The sequence below is a fragment of the Rhea pennata genome, chromosome 2 (genome assembly GCF_028389875.1).
Source record: "Rhea pennata isolate bPtePen1 chromosome 2, bPtePen1.pri, whole genome shotgun sequence".
Lineage (NCBI taxonomy): Eukaryota > Metazoa > Chordata > Aves > Rheiformes > Rheidae > Rhea > Rhea pennata.
Genome location: NC_084664.1, coordinates 15,438,536 through 15,456,754, shown reverse-complemented (window position 1 = coordinate 15,456,754; position 18,219 = coordinate 15,438,536). Strand labels below are relative to the sequence as shown.

Here is an 18,219-nt window from a genome sequence, read left to right as displayed (position 1 = left end):
AATGAAACAATTTGCAGCTGCCCATTTTCAGTCTTAATGCACCTTTTGGAAGCAGAACGATTCCATTACAAATTTAATCGGAATAACTCTGCTGCTCATACCACACTTAGAGAGCCAATATCACATAAGAATATATTTCTTGGTAATACTCTGGACTAGCATAAAGATTAGATTGATAAAGTAATATATATATGCATATATATTACCTGTTCTTGCCTCTCCAGCCACTTGTCCACCATGGGATGACTGGCACTTAACGATGAACGAGCATTGTCTCTCTGAAACTGGTTAGACCAGCTACTAGTATCTCGTGGTAGGCTTCTGTAGTTTTCATCTTTCTATTTTAAAAGAAACAAAAAAGTGTCTTATAAAAAACAACCAGTCCTTGCACATTAACAATGCAGCTGGTTATTAAAATAACACGAAAGGAACTCGGACAAAGGAGAGAGCAAGCTGGCTGCTGCCAAGGTCCGGGCGTGCTTGCAGCACCCACCCGCCCGAGGCTGCCCGGCCGCCGCACTCCAGACCCGGCCCTCGGCGGCTCGCCGCCTCCGCACCCGCTCGTGCTTCGCCTCCTCTTTTTTCCAACTTAAAACCTCTAATGGATGCCCTTCCCATGTACACACTCAGCAAGGCTTTCACAATATGGGGCTCCTTAGTTTCATTCTTCCCGAAAGAAATTTGCTCTACAGCGGTACAACTTTGGGACAGCTAAGGGCAATAGGCAATTCTCCTAAGTCTCTGATTCTAACCAGTTTTACATCATTTTTACAGTCAGAGCTGTCTTACTGCTCAAGGTACTGTCTTAAGAAAAGGAAAAAAAAAAAAAAAAGGCATGGTAGAGTGTCCAAAACCTGAATTTATTATTTATTTATTATTTCATATCAAAAGGAAGGATCACGTTTGGTTATATATATTTTCCTTTAATGCTACAATATTAACTGTTTATATGTAACATACGAAGTAAAGAATTCATACTAGAAAATCTGTTAGAAAGCTTGTTTTCTTCAGTTTAGGGGGTTCTTTTTCCTCTCTCCATTTGCCTGGCTTGCCTGAAAACATACAAATACAGGCACATTTCTAAAACAGCAGCAGACGGAGATTGTGCTGACAGATACATGTATCCCATTGAGACTGATAAAAAAGAAATATTTTTTCTTTTAATTGATGAGTTATAGCCTGAATTTTCTGCACATCTTTCCCACAAACTACAAATTCCTCAGCTCCTAAAGATAATTAGACCTTCCTGAGTCCAAACACTAAAAGCCAATAAAAACGCAGAGGCAGATCCTTAATGATGGGAGTTATCCTTAGCCCACCAAAGTCAAGGGAACTACCGATAATTTACAACAGGCTCCTTCCCTCCAAGTGAAGTAAGATGCGGCACTGCAATCCCGCTTGCCTGATCAAGGAGGGATTATAAATATACTATAAGGATTCTTCAGAAACAGAGTATTTTTGCCACTCAAAGTTTGCTTATCCACCCTCACACCAATCCAAACAGTTAAGAGAAGGTATTGATCTTTCTGATATTTACTCACAAGTAAATAAAGTAGGGTTACAGTTATATAATTTACAATAATAATGTCTACAGGAATCTGGAAAATCTCTGAAAAATACAGTGTACTTCCATAGTTTAAAACTATTATTTTATTTATACAGCACACAGCCAATTTTTTGGCTTCTTAAGACTTCATTCAATAAGCATGATTATTACCTTCCCTACTCATTACATTAATACTACTCATTTTTGGCACAATAGCAGCCTAATATTCTAGAATACAGACTGTAGCACCAAGTCTGTCCTCGCATGTTCTTTATAATTTTATCACTTGCAAATATACAATGTACTTTGCTAGGAAATTAAACTGTCGCTACTATTGTGATAGGTAGTAGCTTTCCAAAGCTTCTACTATGAGAACTGTCTCTGTTCGTAAGTACCAAACTTAAGCTTTCTCAAATGATGACAAATTATTTTCTAGAAAAAAAACTAGAAAAAGGTCTTCCATTTCAAGAAATTAAAGCTTGAATTCAATCAGCATATACCCTTACAATAAAATGTCTGCACAAGAAACCATCCTAACAAACCATGATCAAAAATTATTCTGCTGTAAATGATTTAGTTCAACAACTGGAGGGAAAAAAAAAACACACACACACGCAGAGCAAACTAGAAAGAAACTTGGTCGGTGTCTTGTTTAGAAAAGGGATAGGGGAAGTCAGTCACCACTTTGTACGACTGTCCCTTAGCAGAGCCATGAAAGTCAGCAAACAGTGCGTAGGAATTTATTTTTTCCTGTTGCTTCTCAAGTCTCCTCTTTTGGTGACTGAGCTGATGTAACTGCTATAAAGCCAAAACAACAATTCGAATTGTTCAAAATGATGGAAAGGCATAACAATAAAATTAGTCCAGACAAAGAAATAGTGAGACATGTTTTGATGCACAAAAAAGCCCCCTGCACAGTTGGTTCATGACTTATTGCCATCTGACAATAAATTTTTATCTGAGAGACTATCGCCTAGTCTGAATGAATAGAAATTTCATCCTTGTAGGTAATGAGATGTTTTCTGTATTTCTACACTTCAAAGCTAATTCAATTTTTTATGGATTCATGTGTACAATTTTCAATACAAACTTCTAAAAAAGATCATTTTTTCTATGCTAAACAAAAATCTCTCTTGAAACAGTACCATCAGCCACATATAACAGAGTTTTTTTTAAAAAAAAATAAAGAGCAAAAGAGGGTTAAAAATCATGAGTGGATGTGTTCTTCAGTCATCTAAACACAAAGTCTGTGATCTGAATTATGCAAGGCAATATTATTGCTTAAACTTTCTATTGGAACTTCTTGCTATAAAAAGTTTTAAGTGCTTCAGTACATAACATATGTCAAATTATCCAAGCAAAGAGTCAAATTATACTTCTATTCAACGCAGCTAAACTAATGTCAAGAATTTTGCAAGGACTTTACTTCTAGCAGAATATCTCTGATAACTAGCAGAATATCTATGATAACTAGCAGAATACACTATATTAATTCTGTTTACCTAAATATTTCTGCAGTCTTCCACTTCCGTAGTGGCTGGCCTTTTCCTGCTAAGACATAAATCAGCGCATTTTCTCCAGAAAGTATTCTAAGTCTCAGCAGTTTTTCTGTCCATTTAGATCTACCAGCAGAAATAAGAGCTGGAACGTTATCCAGATAAGGTTCTTGTGACTTGTGTTTTACAATGCTGCTATTCAAGCTGCTCAAAATAGCACTATTGTCAGAACACGATAAAATACTCTGCCAGTGTTGGAATCACGCGTAGAATTACGGCGCTGCTAGCCAAAGAGTGAAATTTCAGAAAAACAACCTGCCCGACACCAGCCCTACACCCATTTCTTTGTTGTTTCTTCTTGGCAATAAATTATCTCTGCACTTCTTTGGTGACAGCAATCGCACAAGCAGTAAGCTAGACCAGGAGCACAGAGACACCAGCACCCTAAATGCTGATGCACACAGTCCTTCCCTCGGACAGTCGCACAACAAACGCTTGGGATGCAAGGGGCCACTTGGATCCTGTCTACGCACACATCCGTTACTGCTCCTGCTAGTGGTAACAAAGTACACAGGCAGAGAGGGAAAACACATAGCTGCAGCTCTGTGCAAATCCTATACTGGGATTTACTGAACCAACTGCTATGCAGTTTGCTATAAAAGCTAAAATATGCAGATGAACAACCTAGAAGAAAGCTTTTCTTCTGTTCAGCACGATCTATTTAGAAACCCAGAACAAAGCACCAGCACACCTGCTCCGAGCATCCATCTGACTGGAAAAGTTCTGTGTTGCTTTAAACTTCAATACCTTTTAGAGACAGATTTTATGGCAAAGAAGCCACCAGGGTCATCCTGAGCTTTCGCGCTTCTTCCGGAGTCGCAGCTGTCAGCCCCCCCGGGACTACTACTGACATGGATCATCAGTTACAATTAAATGTGCTAATCTTTTTTTTTAAAAAAAAAAAAAAAAAAAGAGAAAAAAAAGAAAAAAAAAAAAGCTTTTTTTTTCCCCCAGGCATCTTTGGGGACTGCAGGTCATGTCAGGCTTATAATATATGTAATGGAAATAGATCAATAAAACACTAAATCTGTCAAATCTACATTTAATACTAGCATTTTCCAGTATTTTTAATGAGGATACATATTCTAACACCTCAAGATTTAGTACCGTGTGGTTTCCCTGCAGGGGTTTGCTGGAGGGTTGGTGAAAGGGAATAGAAGAAGTGAAGTGATTTCTCTGTACTTTCAGTTCTAGATGATTTGTAGTATAACGAGCCTCTCATCAAAGACTGCAGCTTATAGATGAAATGATGCATTCGCATGATCCAGGCACTATAATTACTAGCTATCAGAGCATAAACTCAGTAGCAATTTTAACCTGCAGTTAAATATCGAAGACTCACTAGTATCCCTCTCTCATCTGCAACACCTCCACATACTTTAAAGAGTATAACCCCTCCAAGAAAAACTTGATGGTGACCTTATGAGAATGGAAAAGCTGAGGTGAGTCCCAGAGATAGTCACTGGCTTGTTCAAGTTCACGGAAACTCTGAAATTTGCTAAAGACTAGAATGAAGATTTCACATTCCTAGTCTCCTAGCACCTATGCAAATTATGCTTTTTAAAATGTGTGTTACATTTAGTTTTAGAGTAATTGATACCAATACATTCTATCCTTGAATAGGGTGTCAGATTAGAACAAGATCCTGTAGTAACCAGTAGTAACTATAGGTCAGAAACATCCCCAGTTTGGCTTAACGAAGCGCACAGAACCACTGCAACTGTGATGGCCTGAGACTGAGACAAAAATTGTTCGTGTTGATGACAGAGGAGACAATCTTCTTTTGAAATGATCCATTTTATTTGACAGATTTTAAGCAAATAAATTTCTATAAATACATCTATTGGTTGAATAAAAGTTGCTCTTATTTCTTTTTATGCTCCACTACGTAAACAGAACATGTTAGCTCATGTTAGCTTCTGGACAGTTATACGTCACGCTTGGACAGGATTTGGGAAGGTGTAACTAACAAAATAACCATATAAACTAATACAAATACACCTCTCCCTGATGCAAACACAAATGTGTAAATGCAGTAACATATACATGTACCACGTTTTCATGTTGTCCGAAGGCCTAATAAACAAGTTCCTCGTATTTCTACTGACTTTAAACAAATAAATGAGGGATAAGAACAACTAGATCTCCAGTTCTCAAAAAATTAGGCTGTATAAATGTCAGTTTTACAGGGAAAATATGTTCTACATAGAACATTAAGTAACCCAATAGATGTTTTGAACTTAAAGAAACTCCCTTAAGGGAAAAAAAAATCTTCTTACATTGAAGTCAAAACTGGAACTGATCTTTCTACTCATCAGCAGCTTTTCATAAACTGATTGTGCCAAACTTTAACAGATTACCTAGAAATCAGTTCTGCCAGGCACTGAGTGACTCTATAAACATCTGTATTTCTTAAAATACTGCTTGGGTGATCTTTCTTTTGCTCTCAGAAGATGCAGTTTATTTTACCATTGTACAGTTTAGTTTCTAAGCTTGCTTTTTTTAAGGTGTATTGAAAAGCATGACTTCAGAAGCTAAAATAATCCAGCGATGGCATAGCCATTAGGCAAGTACAACAAAGAATCAGTTCACGTCACACAGTGTTAAGAACCACTGATTTTAAGCCATTCTCCAAGGGCTAAAGTAAAAGAGGACTCCTGTGTTAAAGAATTACCTTAGCTTCGTGCCTCCTCTCAGCTCTAACCTTGAACATGGATCGTTTCCAGCTACCCATAAAAACTGTCTTAGGATGCAGAAAATGCATATCTAATGTTCCATCCTGGAACACAGTCATTTTGCATTCCCTATCTATGATGAAAGTACAAGACAAGAACAACCACTCCCAAGCATTTTCACTGCTAGTCCTTAGCCTGCCTCTACGGTTCCACGAACAGAATTAATTCCTTATGCATCAAGACCAGTTTATTAGATCCCAATGAGGGAAAAGATAATTTAAAAGTCAATGTCAGATTTAACTTCTATCACCCTACATTCCAAAATTTCCAAAGTTTTGCAATTCCAATTCATATATTCTGTGCTATTTTTTGATTGACAAGTAAGGTCTGACTTAAAGAAAAAGAGCAATTACTAGGGGCTGAGATGAACGGATGTTTTTCTATGCAGCTGGTATTATATATAGATATTTAGTGTCAAAGAATTGGGCTAAATTAAGAGTAAATTAGAAACTGTGAGATCGTCAATCCAAATCATTCTGTTGATCTCACCAGTTCCTCACAAAAGAAAATCAAAAATGTCATAATCTTTGTATGTACATATGCAAAATCAAAAATTACCAGGCACAGTGCATATTGTTTTTCCTCAGATTGAGAGACAGGAAAAAAAAAAATCTTCCTCAATTTTCTCTCTGCTTATTAATCTCACAATCAAACCTCAAGAAAGAATGTCAAAGAATTGAAATAACATATGGTGGTTGATATTCTGTAATCATATTTCAGAAAATTGATTTTGATTTCTGTAAGCTTCCTAAGATGACATAAAAAGCATGGTTTTCCACAGCTTTATTTTAAAGAAAAATAAATGAAGCTACAAAATGTGACGAAGCTACAGTTTTGATTCTTGTACCTATCACTCTCAGAAAGCAGTTTTGCTTTCTCACTACTCTTTTTCACAAAAGTGAAATATTCACTTATGCCAATTATAGACCATCAGTGAGGAAGTTTGTTTTCATTTTTAAATCTACACAGGTCTTCGTGATTTCTTTTAAAGCTTGTAAAATAATGACAAAATTAACACATTTAAAATACTTGGAGCTAAGTTACAGAGTCTTCTCTCACGTGACAACACTAATGGGACTACTTAAAAAGACTTGTACAAGTAGATCTTCTAATTTTAAATTTTCTGAAGTGAGCCAATTCCCACCTCTTTTTACTGTGCTACTTTAAAGACCTCAAAAGATTTTTTTGTTTATACCCAGCTACACATATATCTATGTAGCTATCTAGTTATAGGCAATATAATTATGCATAATCCTGCCATTTTCATTGGATATTTGATTTTGTACCCCAAAAATAAGCCTAGAAGGTGACTAGACTGTCCTGGTCTGAAAGCCTGTATTTACCAGAGCTCAGTTCCCCACTCCTGAGCTTAGCACCTCTTCCTCAGCCGCCCTAGTCCTCTATCCATACCAGTTCCACACATAATTCCAAACTTTGTTCCAAGACTACCTTTATCAGTTTTCTTTCCTTGCTCTGTTGTGTGACTAATATTTATAGCAAGAAGACATCAATTCTTTTAAGAAAATATCAAATACCTTAAAAAGGCTGAAATAATCTCTAGTTAAGCCTTTCTGAACTCATGTCAGAACCGTATAGTAAAGCATCGCCTTCTGCTTCAAACACAGCTGACATCTTTGTCTTGCTAGCAACACATTCAGCCAAAATCCAAACCTGCTCTGAACCAATAAAAAACATGATAATATGAAAAAAAAGCATCTATAGAAACTCTTGAACTGAAGTTTATAATGCAAATGCAGTGTAAGTCAACTGTTGCAGGTTACAACTAAATAGATGACAAGCCAAAATCCAGTGCCAACTATTGCCAAAGTATATGCCTTTCTGAACTTGAAAAAGATCATTAAACTCCCAACATCCAACTTCTTTGCATTTATTTATTGAATCTTTTATCAAGCTACTCTTTCAAGTGCGGAGTTTATTCCTCCTCAAATACAGAGTTAGTCATATTAAAAAAAAAAAAAATGAGGGCGGGGCATATTCAAGGCCCGCCGGGATGCAACCCTGTCTAACATGCTCTAGGTGACCCTGCTTGAGCAGGGAGGTTGGACTGGATGATTTCCAGAGGTTCCTTCCAACCTTACTGATTCTGTGATTCTAACAGACCAACCAAGAAAAAATACTCTAATGTCTTCAAACAAAAAGGTTCCAGTTCTGCACCTGAAAACTTTGTATTTTGATGGAAGATTAAAACATAAATAATTAAAAGAAATAGACATGAACATTTAAAAACTGGAATTTGCAGAGGATGTATTTGTTTAGATGAATGGCAGAGGAAACCTCAGACGCTTGTTACGATATAAATTTTCTTATACCACGAACTTGAGAGCTCTGCGTTGTCAGGACACCTTTCATCTTCTTTCAGAGACAGATGTTGCACACCACATTTACCGCCGTGAAAAGACAAACATCCTGGGTGGTTCCCGCGGAGCAGTGCCTTCGCCCCCAGCAAGGGGCCGGCTCCTGGGCCCCCTCGCAGCACTCCTGCCTCCTAGCACAGCACGGAGACACTATCTGCCTGGCAGCTGCATCTGTCATCATACAGCAAGGGAGATGGGATAGCACGGCACTGGAAGAGACGTATTATTCCTATTTTACTGATGAAGAACAAAGATTAAGAGAGATCAACAGATTTGCTCAGCTTCACCGTGGAAATGCAAAAAAAAAAAAAAAAAAAAAAAAAAAGAAAAAACAGCAAAACAGCAAAACAGCTCTGGACCTTTCTATTATCTTATCAATGGGTTCTTCATTTTATTTCTTCAATATCCACCCACTAATCTCCTGACTCTTCCCGGGGACAGAGCGAAATTTGACAGCTCGTCTTCCATAAATGGGTGTCTCAGAGTAGGAACGGGGAAAAGAACACAAGGAACTTAAACCTCCTCTTGAGGGATGCTGCTGCATTTTCCCTACTTCCCAACACGTCTGGTCACGTCTGGCTTCTGGATCCACATAGCTGACTCCTGTCTGTGTACACAGTACTCAGCAAACCGAATAGCAGAGCATCAAGGGATACACTTGTCCACTCTCCCTCTGCACACCAGGCAAGGCTTTTTCATTTTATGCCTCTCATTCTCAACTTGCTGCAGCAATTCCAAAAAAAGGCATTTCAGGTTCTCATTTCAATAAGACAAGAAAAAAAAAAAAAGATGATGCTAAGAAATACTGTATGTGTTTTATTATTTTGAAAGTCAGGAATGCTGAGTTCTCCCATACAGACTTTTAATTTTTATCACACTGAAATACTACTAGCTGCTCTGTAAGGAAAGTCAGATTCTTCTCAGAGGTACCCAGTGAAAGGACAAGAGGCAATGAATACATACTGAAATACAAAGAATTCCCTTTAAATACAAGAAAAGACTTTTCTACTGAGAAGGTGATCAAACACTGGAGCAGGTTGCCCAGAGAAGTTGTGCAGGCTCCATCCTTGGAGATATTCAAAAGCTATTTGCTCTATGTGCTTTAGGTGCTTAAGCAGGGGAGTTGGACCAGATGATCTCCAGAAGTGCCCCCCAACTCCAACTATTTTATGATTCTTCAAAAGTCATGAATATTATATATGACCCATGCGAAATATAAGGCATGCTATTTTTACTTTATCTTGTGCTGCTTGGGTATATTTGTTGTAAACTATTTCATCACCACATGACAAGCTGACAGCGAAGAGTTTTTGTCACAAAAAAAAAAAGCTGATGCACAGTTTTTTTAAAAAAAATTGCTGTCCATCTCTCTCCTAGAAAAATATTTTCTTCATTAAAACACTATTTGAACATTTATAAGTAATTCTTTCACTCTTCCTTCTCTCATTATGTGAAATCACATCTGAAATTATAAAATGACTCATGAGTGTCTCACCAAAAAGAGAAAAGAAAGCACTGCCCAAATAAATGTGGGCAAAGAAATTTCATGGCTGTTGAATCCCTCAGGACTTCTGCTTCAAATTTCATCTTTTATTCTGAAAGCAGAAGCTGTCTTCATAGTGCAGTGGTTCAAACATACCGCAAAGGAGAGGCAACGCCCTTTGCATTTTCTCGGTATCTCTCCTTCGCCAATTCTGTTGCATCTCACCACTTTACCAACACCGCTAATCTGGTAAACGCTAGCTCCCTCTTGCATCCGTACGAACAGAGGCTCCCAAGAATCACCAGCAGCACCTAGGACTCTAGTGCCCAGAATGATGCCCAGTCTTTTAGTCCACTGTTTTCCCTAGTCAGTCTCATCTATTTACACTCTGTGATTTAGAGTGCCTAGAGACAGAATGGAACTAACACACACATTTCCACTGTAGGGCTCTTAAGCCCTACAAATTATAATTAAAATCTATTGAAACACTGTGTCTTAGCTGACAGTGATAGAACAGACATGGCTAAGCCATGTTAAAAAAAGGACTCACAGCCAAATGAAACTGAATCACATTTAAATCTGTTTTTCACAGTGACATATCATTTTTGTTCAAGTTTCTCATGTAACATACATACACTTTTCTTCTATCCAGAGATACTTCATTACAAAAATAAACTTTTATACTCTGTTTATAAAGAGAATTAGAAAGCATTCCATCTTTCACATAAATAAATAAAAAACCCTGCAATCCAACAATCTGAAAAGTTGCACTGGCCAGTCTCAACCCAATAGGAATAGTAAAGATAACTGCAAGAGGAGACCGTGGCATCTCATGGTCGTTTACAGCTAAAGGATTTAACACCAATGAGACTTAGATCAAAGAATCTCCCATAGGGTTTCAAATTCTTTCTCTGCAGTTTAGAGAGCCCACAAGGATAAGATTTCTAAGCAGAAAGAAATTATATCCTAAAAAATGTATTTCTACAAGATGTGGCTATTCCCATCCTCACAATACATTCATAGGTAAACCCATTTCAAAATAAAACAAAACAAAGACAAATCTGACTAAGTGGCAAAGGGAAAAAGAACACAAAAAGAAAAGAAAGATGTGCCAAGTATACCCAGCTGCATGTTTGCTGTTGCTGATCTGCCCTGCAGAGCATGTTGCGTGCCATTTGCTTTGCTCCAGGTGGGCGACTCCAAGAGCAAGAGAGGCAAAGGAGCCCAGCCTTACTCATTGCTCTCTCCTGAGCTCTCCTCCTTAGTGTATATTTTCACTTCCTAATGCTATATCAGTGTCATTATCTTTGAGGCAACAATATATGAATGAAATTCAGAAAAGTCACAGTGCAAAATTTTTCATCAGTTAGTTAGCCACGGTACAGACCTGCAATAAGCAAGGCAGGTTAACTAGATAAGCGATACATATTTCAGAGAAACTGGATCAAAGCAGGTAACTAATTTGTAATGACGTGCAATTCTTTGCCACAAATGGGGGTGCAAATTAATAAAACACGTTAAAAAGATAAATGGATAATTAACTTACAGTCATTATAAGAGGCAAAATAGATGCCTCCTGTATTTATGTTTTCCTAGTACAGTGACACAAACACCTAAGGAAAAGGAAACCTGATTTTCATTAATGCAACTCACACATTTTAAAGCCAGCTAGTTAAGCCAATTGGCTTTGGTACTGAATTATAAGAACATGATTCAAATCAACAATTATTCAAAAAACAAGAATATCAAAAAAGATTTACTGCAGTGCAAAAAACACCTATGATACGCTTCAGCTGCACACAATCTGTTCAACTATACAGTTCAACACAGTTCAAACAAAATTACAGCTTTCAAATCAGGTATTACTGCAGGCCTTTGAGAAGGCCTTATTTTTACTAAGAGATTTCTTCTTGTTTCATTAGAATGACTCAAAGAAATAAGAGAAAGGATTAAGTCAAGCCTTGAATTACTAGGTAATACGTCTCTTACACACAGAGAAGTACTTGAAAGTGATTTTAATATTCATTTTAAAAAGAATCCCAAGAAGTTAATTCACCTAAGAAAGCTGTTGATAATGAGGAACCAATTTTATGAATACTTGCATATATGAGGAGGAGACCTAATCATTTGGTTGAGACCACCCAAGGATACAGAAGGAAGAGATCAGGAATTACCCAGCTGAGTACAGTTGCCAACACTACAATAATTTTTAAATAATGAGTAATAATAATTCTTCAAATAAATAAGTAGCTGAGACACAATACATATGGTTTTAAGTTGCTCTTACAAGACTTAAATAGAGGTGAAGATGAAGAATTGAAATTAATCAAGACCTTCCATTCTTAAGGAAACAGTGTATTGCAATAGTTTAAAAATAAATATGATTTATCTTTACAATGGTGAGACACAAAAAAAAAGCTGAGAGAACACTTCCAGATCAGCGCAAGGGTTTCAAACCAAAACATCCTATTTGTCATAATAAATACGTGTCTCAAGTTCAACACAAATACAAAACTATGCAGGACCTCCTTCAAACCGAACTACCACTCTGTGTTCATTCTTTTTCTTTCCTACGGACATAGAAGAGCCTGTTTTCCTGTTTCATCTACTCTAATAACTAGGGCAGCACAACATTTTCTTCAACAGAATCCATCAAGCGTCCTACCTTTTGCTTCTTTCACAGTGCCCTTTTCCCTTTCTACTGCCCAGAACTACTGGCATATGTCCTAGCTCTTCACAGCCTTCAAGCGAATGGCAACATTCCCACCCACTTCTTTTCATCTACTCTTGGGCATCTGCCCGTTCTCCTGCCATTCCAAATTCTTCTTACCCCAAATGAAATAAGCATCAACAAGGTGTCTTCTCTCACTTGCTCCTAAGAAACAAATCTCTTCTGCCAGATCCACGCAGTTTCCCTCTGTCAATTCCTCCCAAAATTGAACAGGGTTTCTACCTGACAATTATTTCTCTTTAGAGGTGAAAGGCTGAAAGTAACGTCACTGCTTAGAGTCAGCAGGTGGATGAAGCTTTTGGCAACTCTCCCAGAATCCTGTCTCATTTCTGCAAGACACGCACAGATACTGCTGGGGTAAAGTTGCAAATCTACAACTGTGTCACAAATCTCAGCCCAAGAGCATATGTTCTTGTGCTGTCAAGAGGGAGAACTGCAGCGAAAACATTACGTAGTGCCAACCGCCCACAAAAGATAGATGGGTGCTCAAGCCCAATGCGCAAAGCAGAAAATTAAGAATGTTCTCTTTGCTTTGCTTGAAATGTCTATGTCATCTATAATCAACGAAACAGTCTGGAACAAAGCACAGCCATCTCTTTTTGTTATCTGAGTAGCTGGAGAAAACAACCTAATATAAAAAAGTGACAAGTTGTTACTGTTCAAAAAACCAAACATGTTTGTAAAAAATTTGTGGCAGTATTTCAGTAAGTGACTAGTGATAAAGGCTACAAGAATGCACCCCTCGAAATAATAATACAAATGAAATTGTAGCTAATACTGGAAAAGAAAAGGAGAGTTATTAATATCAATTCTTAACAGGAATGAGATTCACTACAAAATTTTGACTGGCATGAAGAAATCAATAAGCTGAAAATACAAATAAGCAATTAGCACAACTGAACTCAGTAGATTAATTCATAAAATACTTTACACAAGCAATTATTATTTACTTCCAGTTGTTCACAGCATCTTACCTATTAAAAACAGTGCATTCAGTGATCTGCTTCATTCAGATTAATGTATACAAAGTGTAAAAAAAAATGGTAAAAGAAATTATCAGTATCTGTTGTACTAACTATCTTACTTCTCTCCCATCTTCTTGATTTGCCTAGCTTCCACTCACTACATGCAATCAAATGAATTCCCTTCCTTACTGGTCCAACAGACATCAAATATTTCCATGCAAATCAAGAGTCAGTACAAGTAATGATGCAAGAAGACTAGCGTGAAAGACTAGCTGCTGTTTAATTCTCTTCAATTTCTGCTAACTTCAGACACTCAAAGAAATCTGATTGAGCTATGCATGTCCTGCAATATCCGTGCTTCCGGAGTAATGAAGTGTAGTCCCATTACAATTTCAGAAATATTATTTGAGAATGTTAGTAACTTCAAATGGATTAGATTAGCTGTTTTCTTGTCTAGATCAGAATACTATAAAGGACAGTTTTCAAAACATGTATTTTTGTGACACACTACTACAAATGACAAAAAAAAAATATACACTTACCTACCAGGAACCCTGACCACGCAGATATGCAAAGATATCACATTAAACTGAAACCTCTTTGGTTTCTGTGTGGATTGTGGACCTCAATGCCTATGATTATTATATTTTTATTAATATTTTTAAATAACCAGTACTCCACCAAAGGTAGATGAGTTTATTAGCAGTAAACAAAGACTTCATTATCTGGGGTACGGTTTTCCTGGCTGCAGAATCTTTGTGTTTTAATACTACATAGAATTAATAGCAAAGAAAAAAAAAACTGTAACAAGCTGTATACTTTCCAACAGGATTTTGTGCTATGCAGTCAGAATGGTATTCAGTGGTGCAACTTTTCATACAAACAACTCACTTCTGTTAGAAAATATGTTATTTTCCTTTTGAGTTTGATTTTAAATTACCATCACAAATCATGATTTTGGGGAATGAAGTGGACTGTACAAAAAATTGGTTTTTTCCATTTTTTTCAGTACAGCACCGAGGAATGTCTGCTCACTTCTCTATCAACTAATACGGCTTATGTAGAGATATTGAAATCTTATTGAAAAATGAAGTGGAAACTCACACTGAATTTCAGTTTTAGTTTTAACAATGTTATCAAGGAGAGAGAATATTTGTAATTTTTGTTTTGTATTATTTGACTAGTGGATCAGAAAGTAAAAATCTAGCAATGCTACATCAGAAATGGAAAACCAGACTAACTGCAGACACAGATTACTCGGTGGCTCGAGAATTTCTATGGAGATCAATAAAAAAAAAATCATTATAGACACAGCCCCATTTGCATTCAAAGAAAATGTGTCTATTTAGGTCCTGTTTTGCAGAGTAATGAGTAATCAGAGCTGCAAGTACAGTTAATGGTAAAATCAGATTTCTAGAACACCTGCTGTGGATATTACTGAGAAAGTCTTAAGAAGAGGATACATGTATGGCTGAAATAGAATTCTCCTTATGGTGTAGTTTGTTGGACAAAGCCTAAAAACAAAGGTTTAAACAAGGAGCAGGTGAGAGAAGGACAAAACAACTGAAGATTAAGGCACATTTCTCATTTATCAGAGAAAGGGGGAAAAGAAATACCTTTCTTTCATGACTACTGGGTACTCCAGGGGCGTTCTGCTTGAGAAAGCCTGCTGTTGTGGACCACCTTGTCGGGTTTTTTCGTGACGGCTCTTCTGAAGAAAAATTTGTATCACTTACAGAGGTTGAGAGGCCAATCAGTGCAGGGTCACTACTACGTCGTACATGAAGAGGCATATCTGAAGAATAAAACAGACAGTAAATAAACACTGACTAGATTAAATACACTTTTCACACAGGAAAAATATTGTTTTAAGCTCCGGATGGGTGGTTTTGACCAAATGTGGTTTTACAGAGTAGCTAGTTACTGACCTCAGCATAGCTCCTCAAGGCCAATTTCCTCAGAACCACAGCCTTGCTGCTTGAGAGCAAAACAAGGACCAAGCAGAACTCTCCGAATCTAGCAAAGCTCTTTCATCTTTAAAGTACAAATATGAAACCGCTACTATCCCTGAGATTCTGTGTAGAATAAAAAATAGTATAAGCTTGAACAACTAACAGTCTACGGTCACTTACAGAGCATTTTAAAGAGGAAGTAGATGAAGGTCTAAACTTAACAGCCTGATGCCAAAATAAAGAGTGGGCTAAGACCTCTTACTACTAAGACTAAGATTGTGCGGTCGAAGATTAAGCTGTTCTCCAGCACCCCACTGCCATGATACTGAGAGGGGCACCTATGCATCAACCTCCTCTTCATAGTGAAAGGCAGCCTCCTCTCTTCTTAACACATACTCTCCATTCCTTTCTCAAAACTTCTGGAAGTGACTGTTTTCTCCATTCTTCCCTTAACTTTCTGACAGCTGAAACAAGATCTATGCTGATTTATCCTGATTCTCTTAACCTTCCAGCTGGCATGACTGACAGAATAAGAATATTTCATTAGTAATAAATGATGCAGCAGGCAGGCAGACTGATCGAAGAGAGATCTTTTTTTAAATATGTGAACAGGTCAAATCCATTCCAGAAAGTTTGATGGTAAGTTGAACTTAGTTTCTTTTAAAATACAACTTAATTTTTCCAATTTCATTTATTATCCTGCAACAAATATCCAGACATCTATAGTCTATTGCTCAAACAGAAGTCTCATTGCCTGCATTTGCGACCTCTCAGCACTCTCCTGCTCAGCACCAGAATTGAGGTGATCTATCACTTTTATTTCTTTTAACTGCTACATTCAGAACCTTGAATGAAAAATTGAAAAAGAAAAGGTGAAAGCTATGACAGATAAGCAACAGAATTACTGGGTAAGGTACACTGGACAACACCCAACAGTAAAAACCAGAACTAGTTTTTAATGCTTTGATGAAGCAGTCTCTGAAGAAGCTGAACATGTCTCAAATACTAGAAGAAAAACACAACAGAGAGTTTGATGAGCAAACAGTCCAAGTTTTGCAATATCTTTATGTTAATGCTATACATAATAATATTAAAATATAGAATCCTATTTTGCATTGCATTATAAAGACACTTAGAGATAAAGTAGGTCATGCCACACACAAAAAGAAAATGTGTAATTTTTTTTTTTCTTGAAGCAACTAGAACTTCTGCTGCTAAGATATGTGATAGTGTACATGACAGAACACCAGAACAATCATTCTACCTAAAGTCCAACCTGGCCAATAATAGAGGATTAGTAAATGTTTTTCCCATTATCATTGTAATGGTTCTCTTTCCTTTGAAAATTCTTTTTTCTTCATTTTTATAACAGATATTTACTACAGTTAGTTTTCAGCAAAGAAAATGTTTTCTTTTGTAATTACGTATATATGTTGTATTTAATATAACTGAACTAGAAGTAATTAAATGATATTTTAGGAAAGATCACTTTAATTATGCAGAAACACATGTTTGGTCTGAGTTAATTCTACTTAGATTTTGAATAATCAGTAAATATACTCATACAGCTTATAACAGAGGTTTTTTCTTTGATTGCCTTGCTTTCAACTACTTCAAATTTCATGAAGCAGCTGAAGGTAAAACCTCTCATTTCCCCCTAGATGGTGAACATAATAAAAGTATACTATCAAATCCCAAGAGATCTGTGTAACACAGATGACACAGCTGTAATCACAGGCAACAGCACCACAAAGCATAATGAAGTGACCCATTAACAACGGTATCTGTGCTGCTGGCTTGGCTCTAAATATACACTCTCATTTATTAGATTAGCCTGATCAAGAAAGTAGGTCTGCAGTATGAGTGGTGCCACTTAAGAAAAATACTCATCTATATTTGTTCCAAGCAGCAGCCCATGTGTATCATCCTGTTTGCCTTAGCTACCAAGCCTACAACATAGAATTATCATTTTCAAACATGAGTTCACTTGCTCCTTATGCTTGTACATCTATATATAAGCATGATGAAAACAAAATGTTCTTTTATTTTTACACTCTTTGTTCAAATTGCTTGACATAACAAAAGTTCATTTCAGTGAACCTAGGAGGAGAAGCTGAATTGCTAGCAAAGAAAGAAAGAAAGAAAATGGAACTGAAGTCAGCACTTTGGAGAAGAGAGAGCAATTATCACTTTATTGCCTTTTCCTTTGTAACTAAAAACTGACAATTTGAACCATGTGAAGTAGCAAGAGACTTCTTCCAGTAACAGAAGTTAATTGTATAACAGATTCCTCAAAATTAACATGCTCCAGAAAAAACATTCATGTGAGAAGTCTCCCTCCATAACCCATTGAGTAATGAGCCACATTTAATATAGTCACTTTCATTTTATTAAGTTAGCTATTGAGGTATTTTCAGATATTTGTTGGACACTTCTCCAAACCCCCTAAAAAAACATTGTTCTGCCAATAAGAAGAAACAACCTGATCAATTCAAGCTTCTCTTTATGAGGATGGTTGCATACAAATGGATAGGTATTGCTAACCAAACATCACCAATAAAGGGAACAAAGAAACACAATTATTTGGGTGTGTTGAATGTATATAATCCCTAGCTAAAGTAGAAATTTATATTTACTTTTTATTGCTGGCATGGGACAAGCAAATACTGCATGCTGCTTGGATAGAGGCAACGCTTCTCCAGCTATTAATCCAGGAATTCAATCTAATTCAACACTATATTAATCACAAGTTATAAAAATAATCCCCTTTATACTTCTCTTTCATTCTAGTTCAAGAGATTGTCTCAAGTCAGTTTTGATACCATCTGTTAAATCAACAACAACAACAAATATTGAACAGGTTCTTTCTTCCAATG

The 18,219-nt window shown here is 36.8% G+C and overlaps 1 protein-coding gene across 17 annotated transcripts in view; it reads right to left on the bottom strand.

Annotated features, from left to right (window-relative positions):
• The window catches only part of PARD3 (par-3 family cell polarity regulator), a 470,717-nt gene that overhangs the window by 264,269 nt on the left and 188,229 nt on the right, over positions 1–18,219 (bottom strand). For 12 of the 17 annotated variants that reach the window (XM_062568908.1, XM_062568913.1, XM_062568911.1 and 9 more), the window contains exons 4-5: positions 15,008–15,186; positions 207–338 (exon numbers count right to left, since the gene is read on the bottom strand). In XM_062568908.1, coding sequence (XP_062424892.1) covers positions 207–338; positions 15,008–15,186 — 311 coding nt within the window. Of the gene's footprint in view, positions 1–206; positions 339–3,048; positions 3,162–15,007; positions 15,187–18,219 lie in introns of those variants that run through there. The other 5 variants (XM_062568914.1, XM_062568915.1, XM_062568916.1 and 2 more) reach the window with 2 other exon arrangements.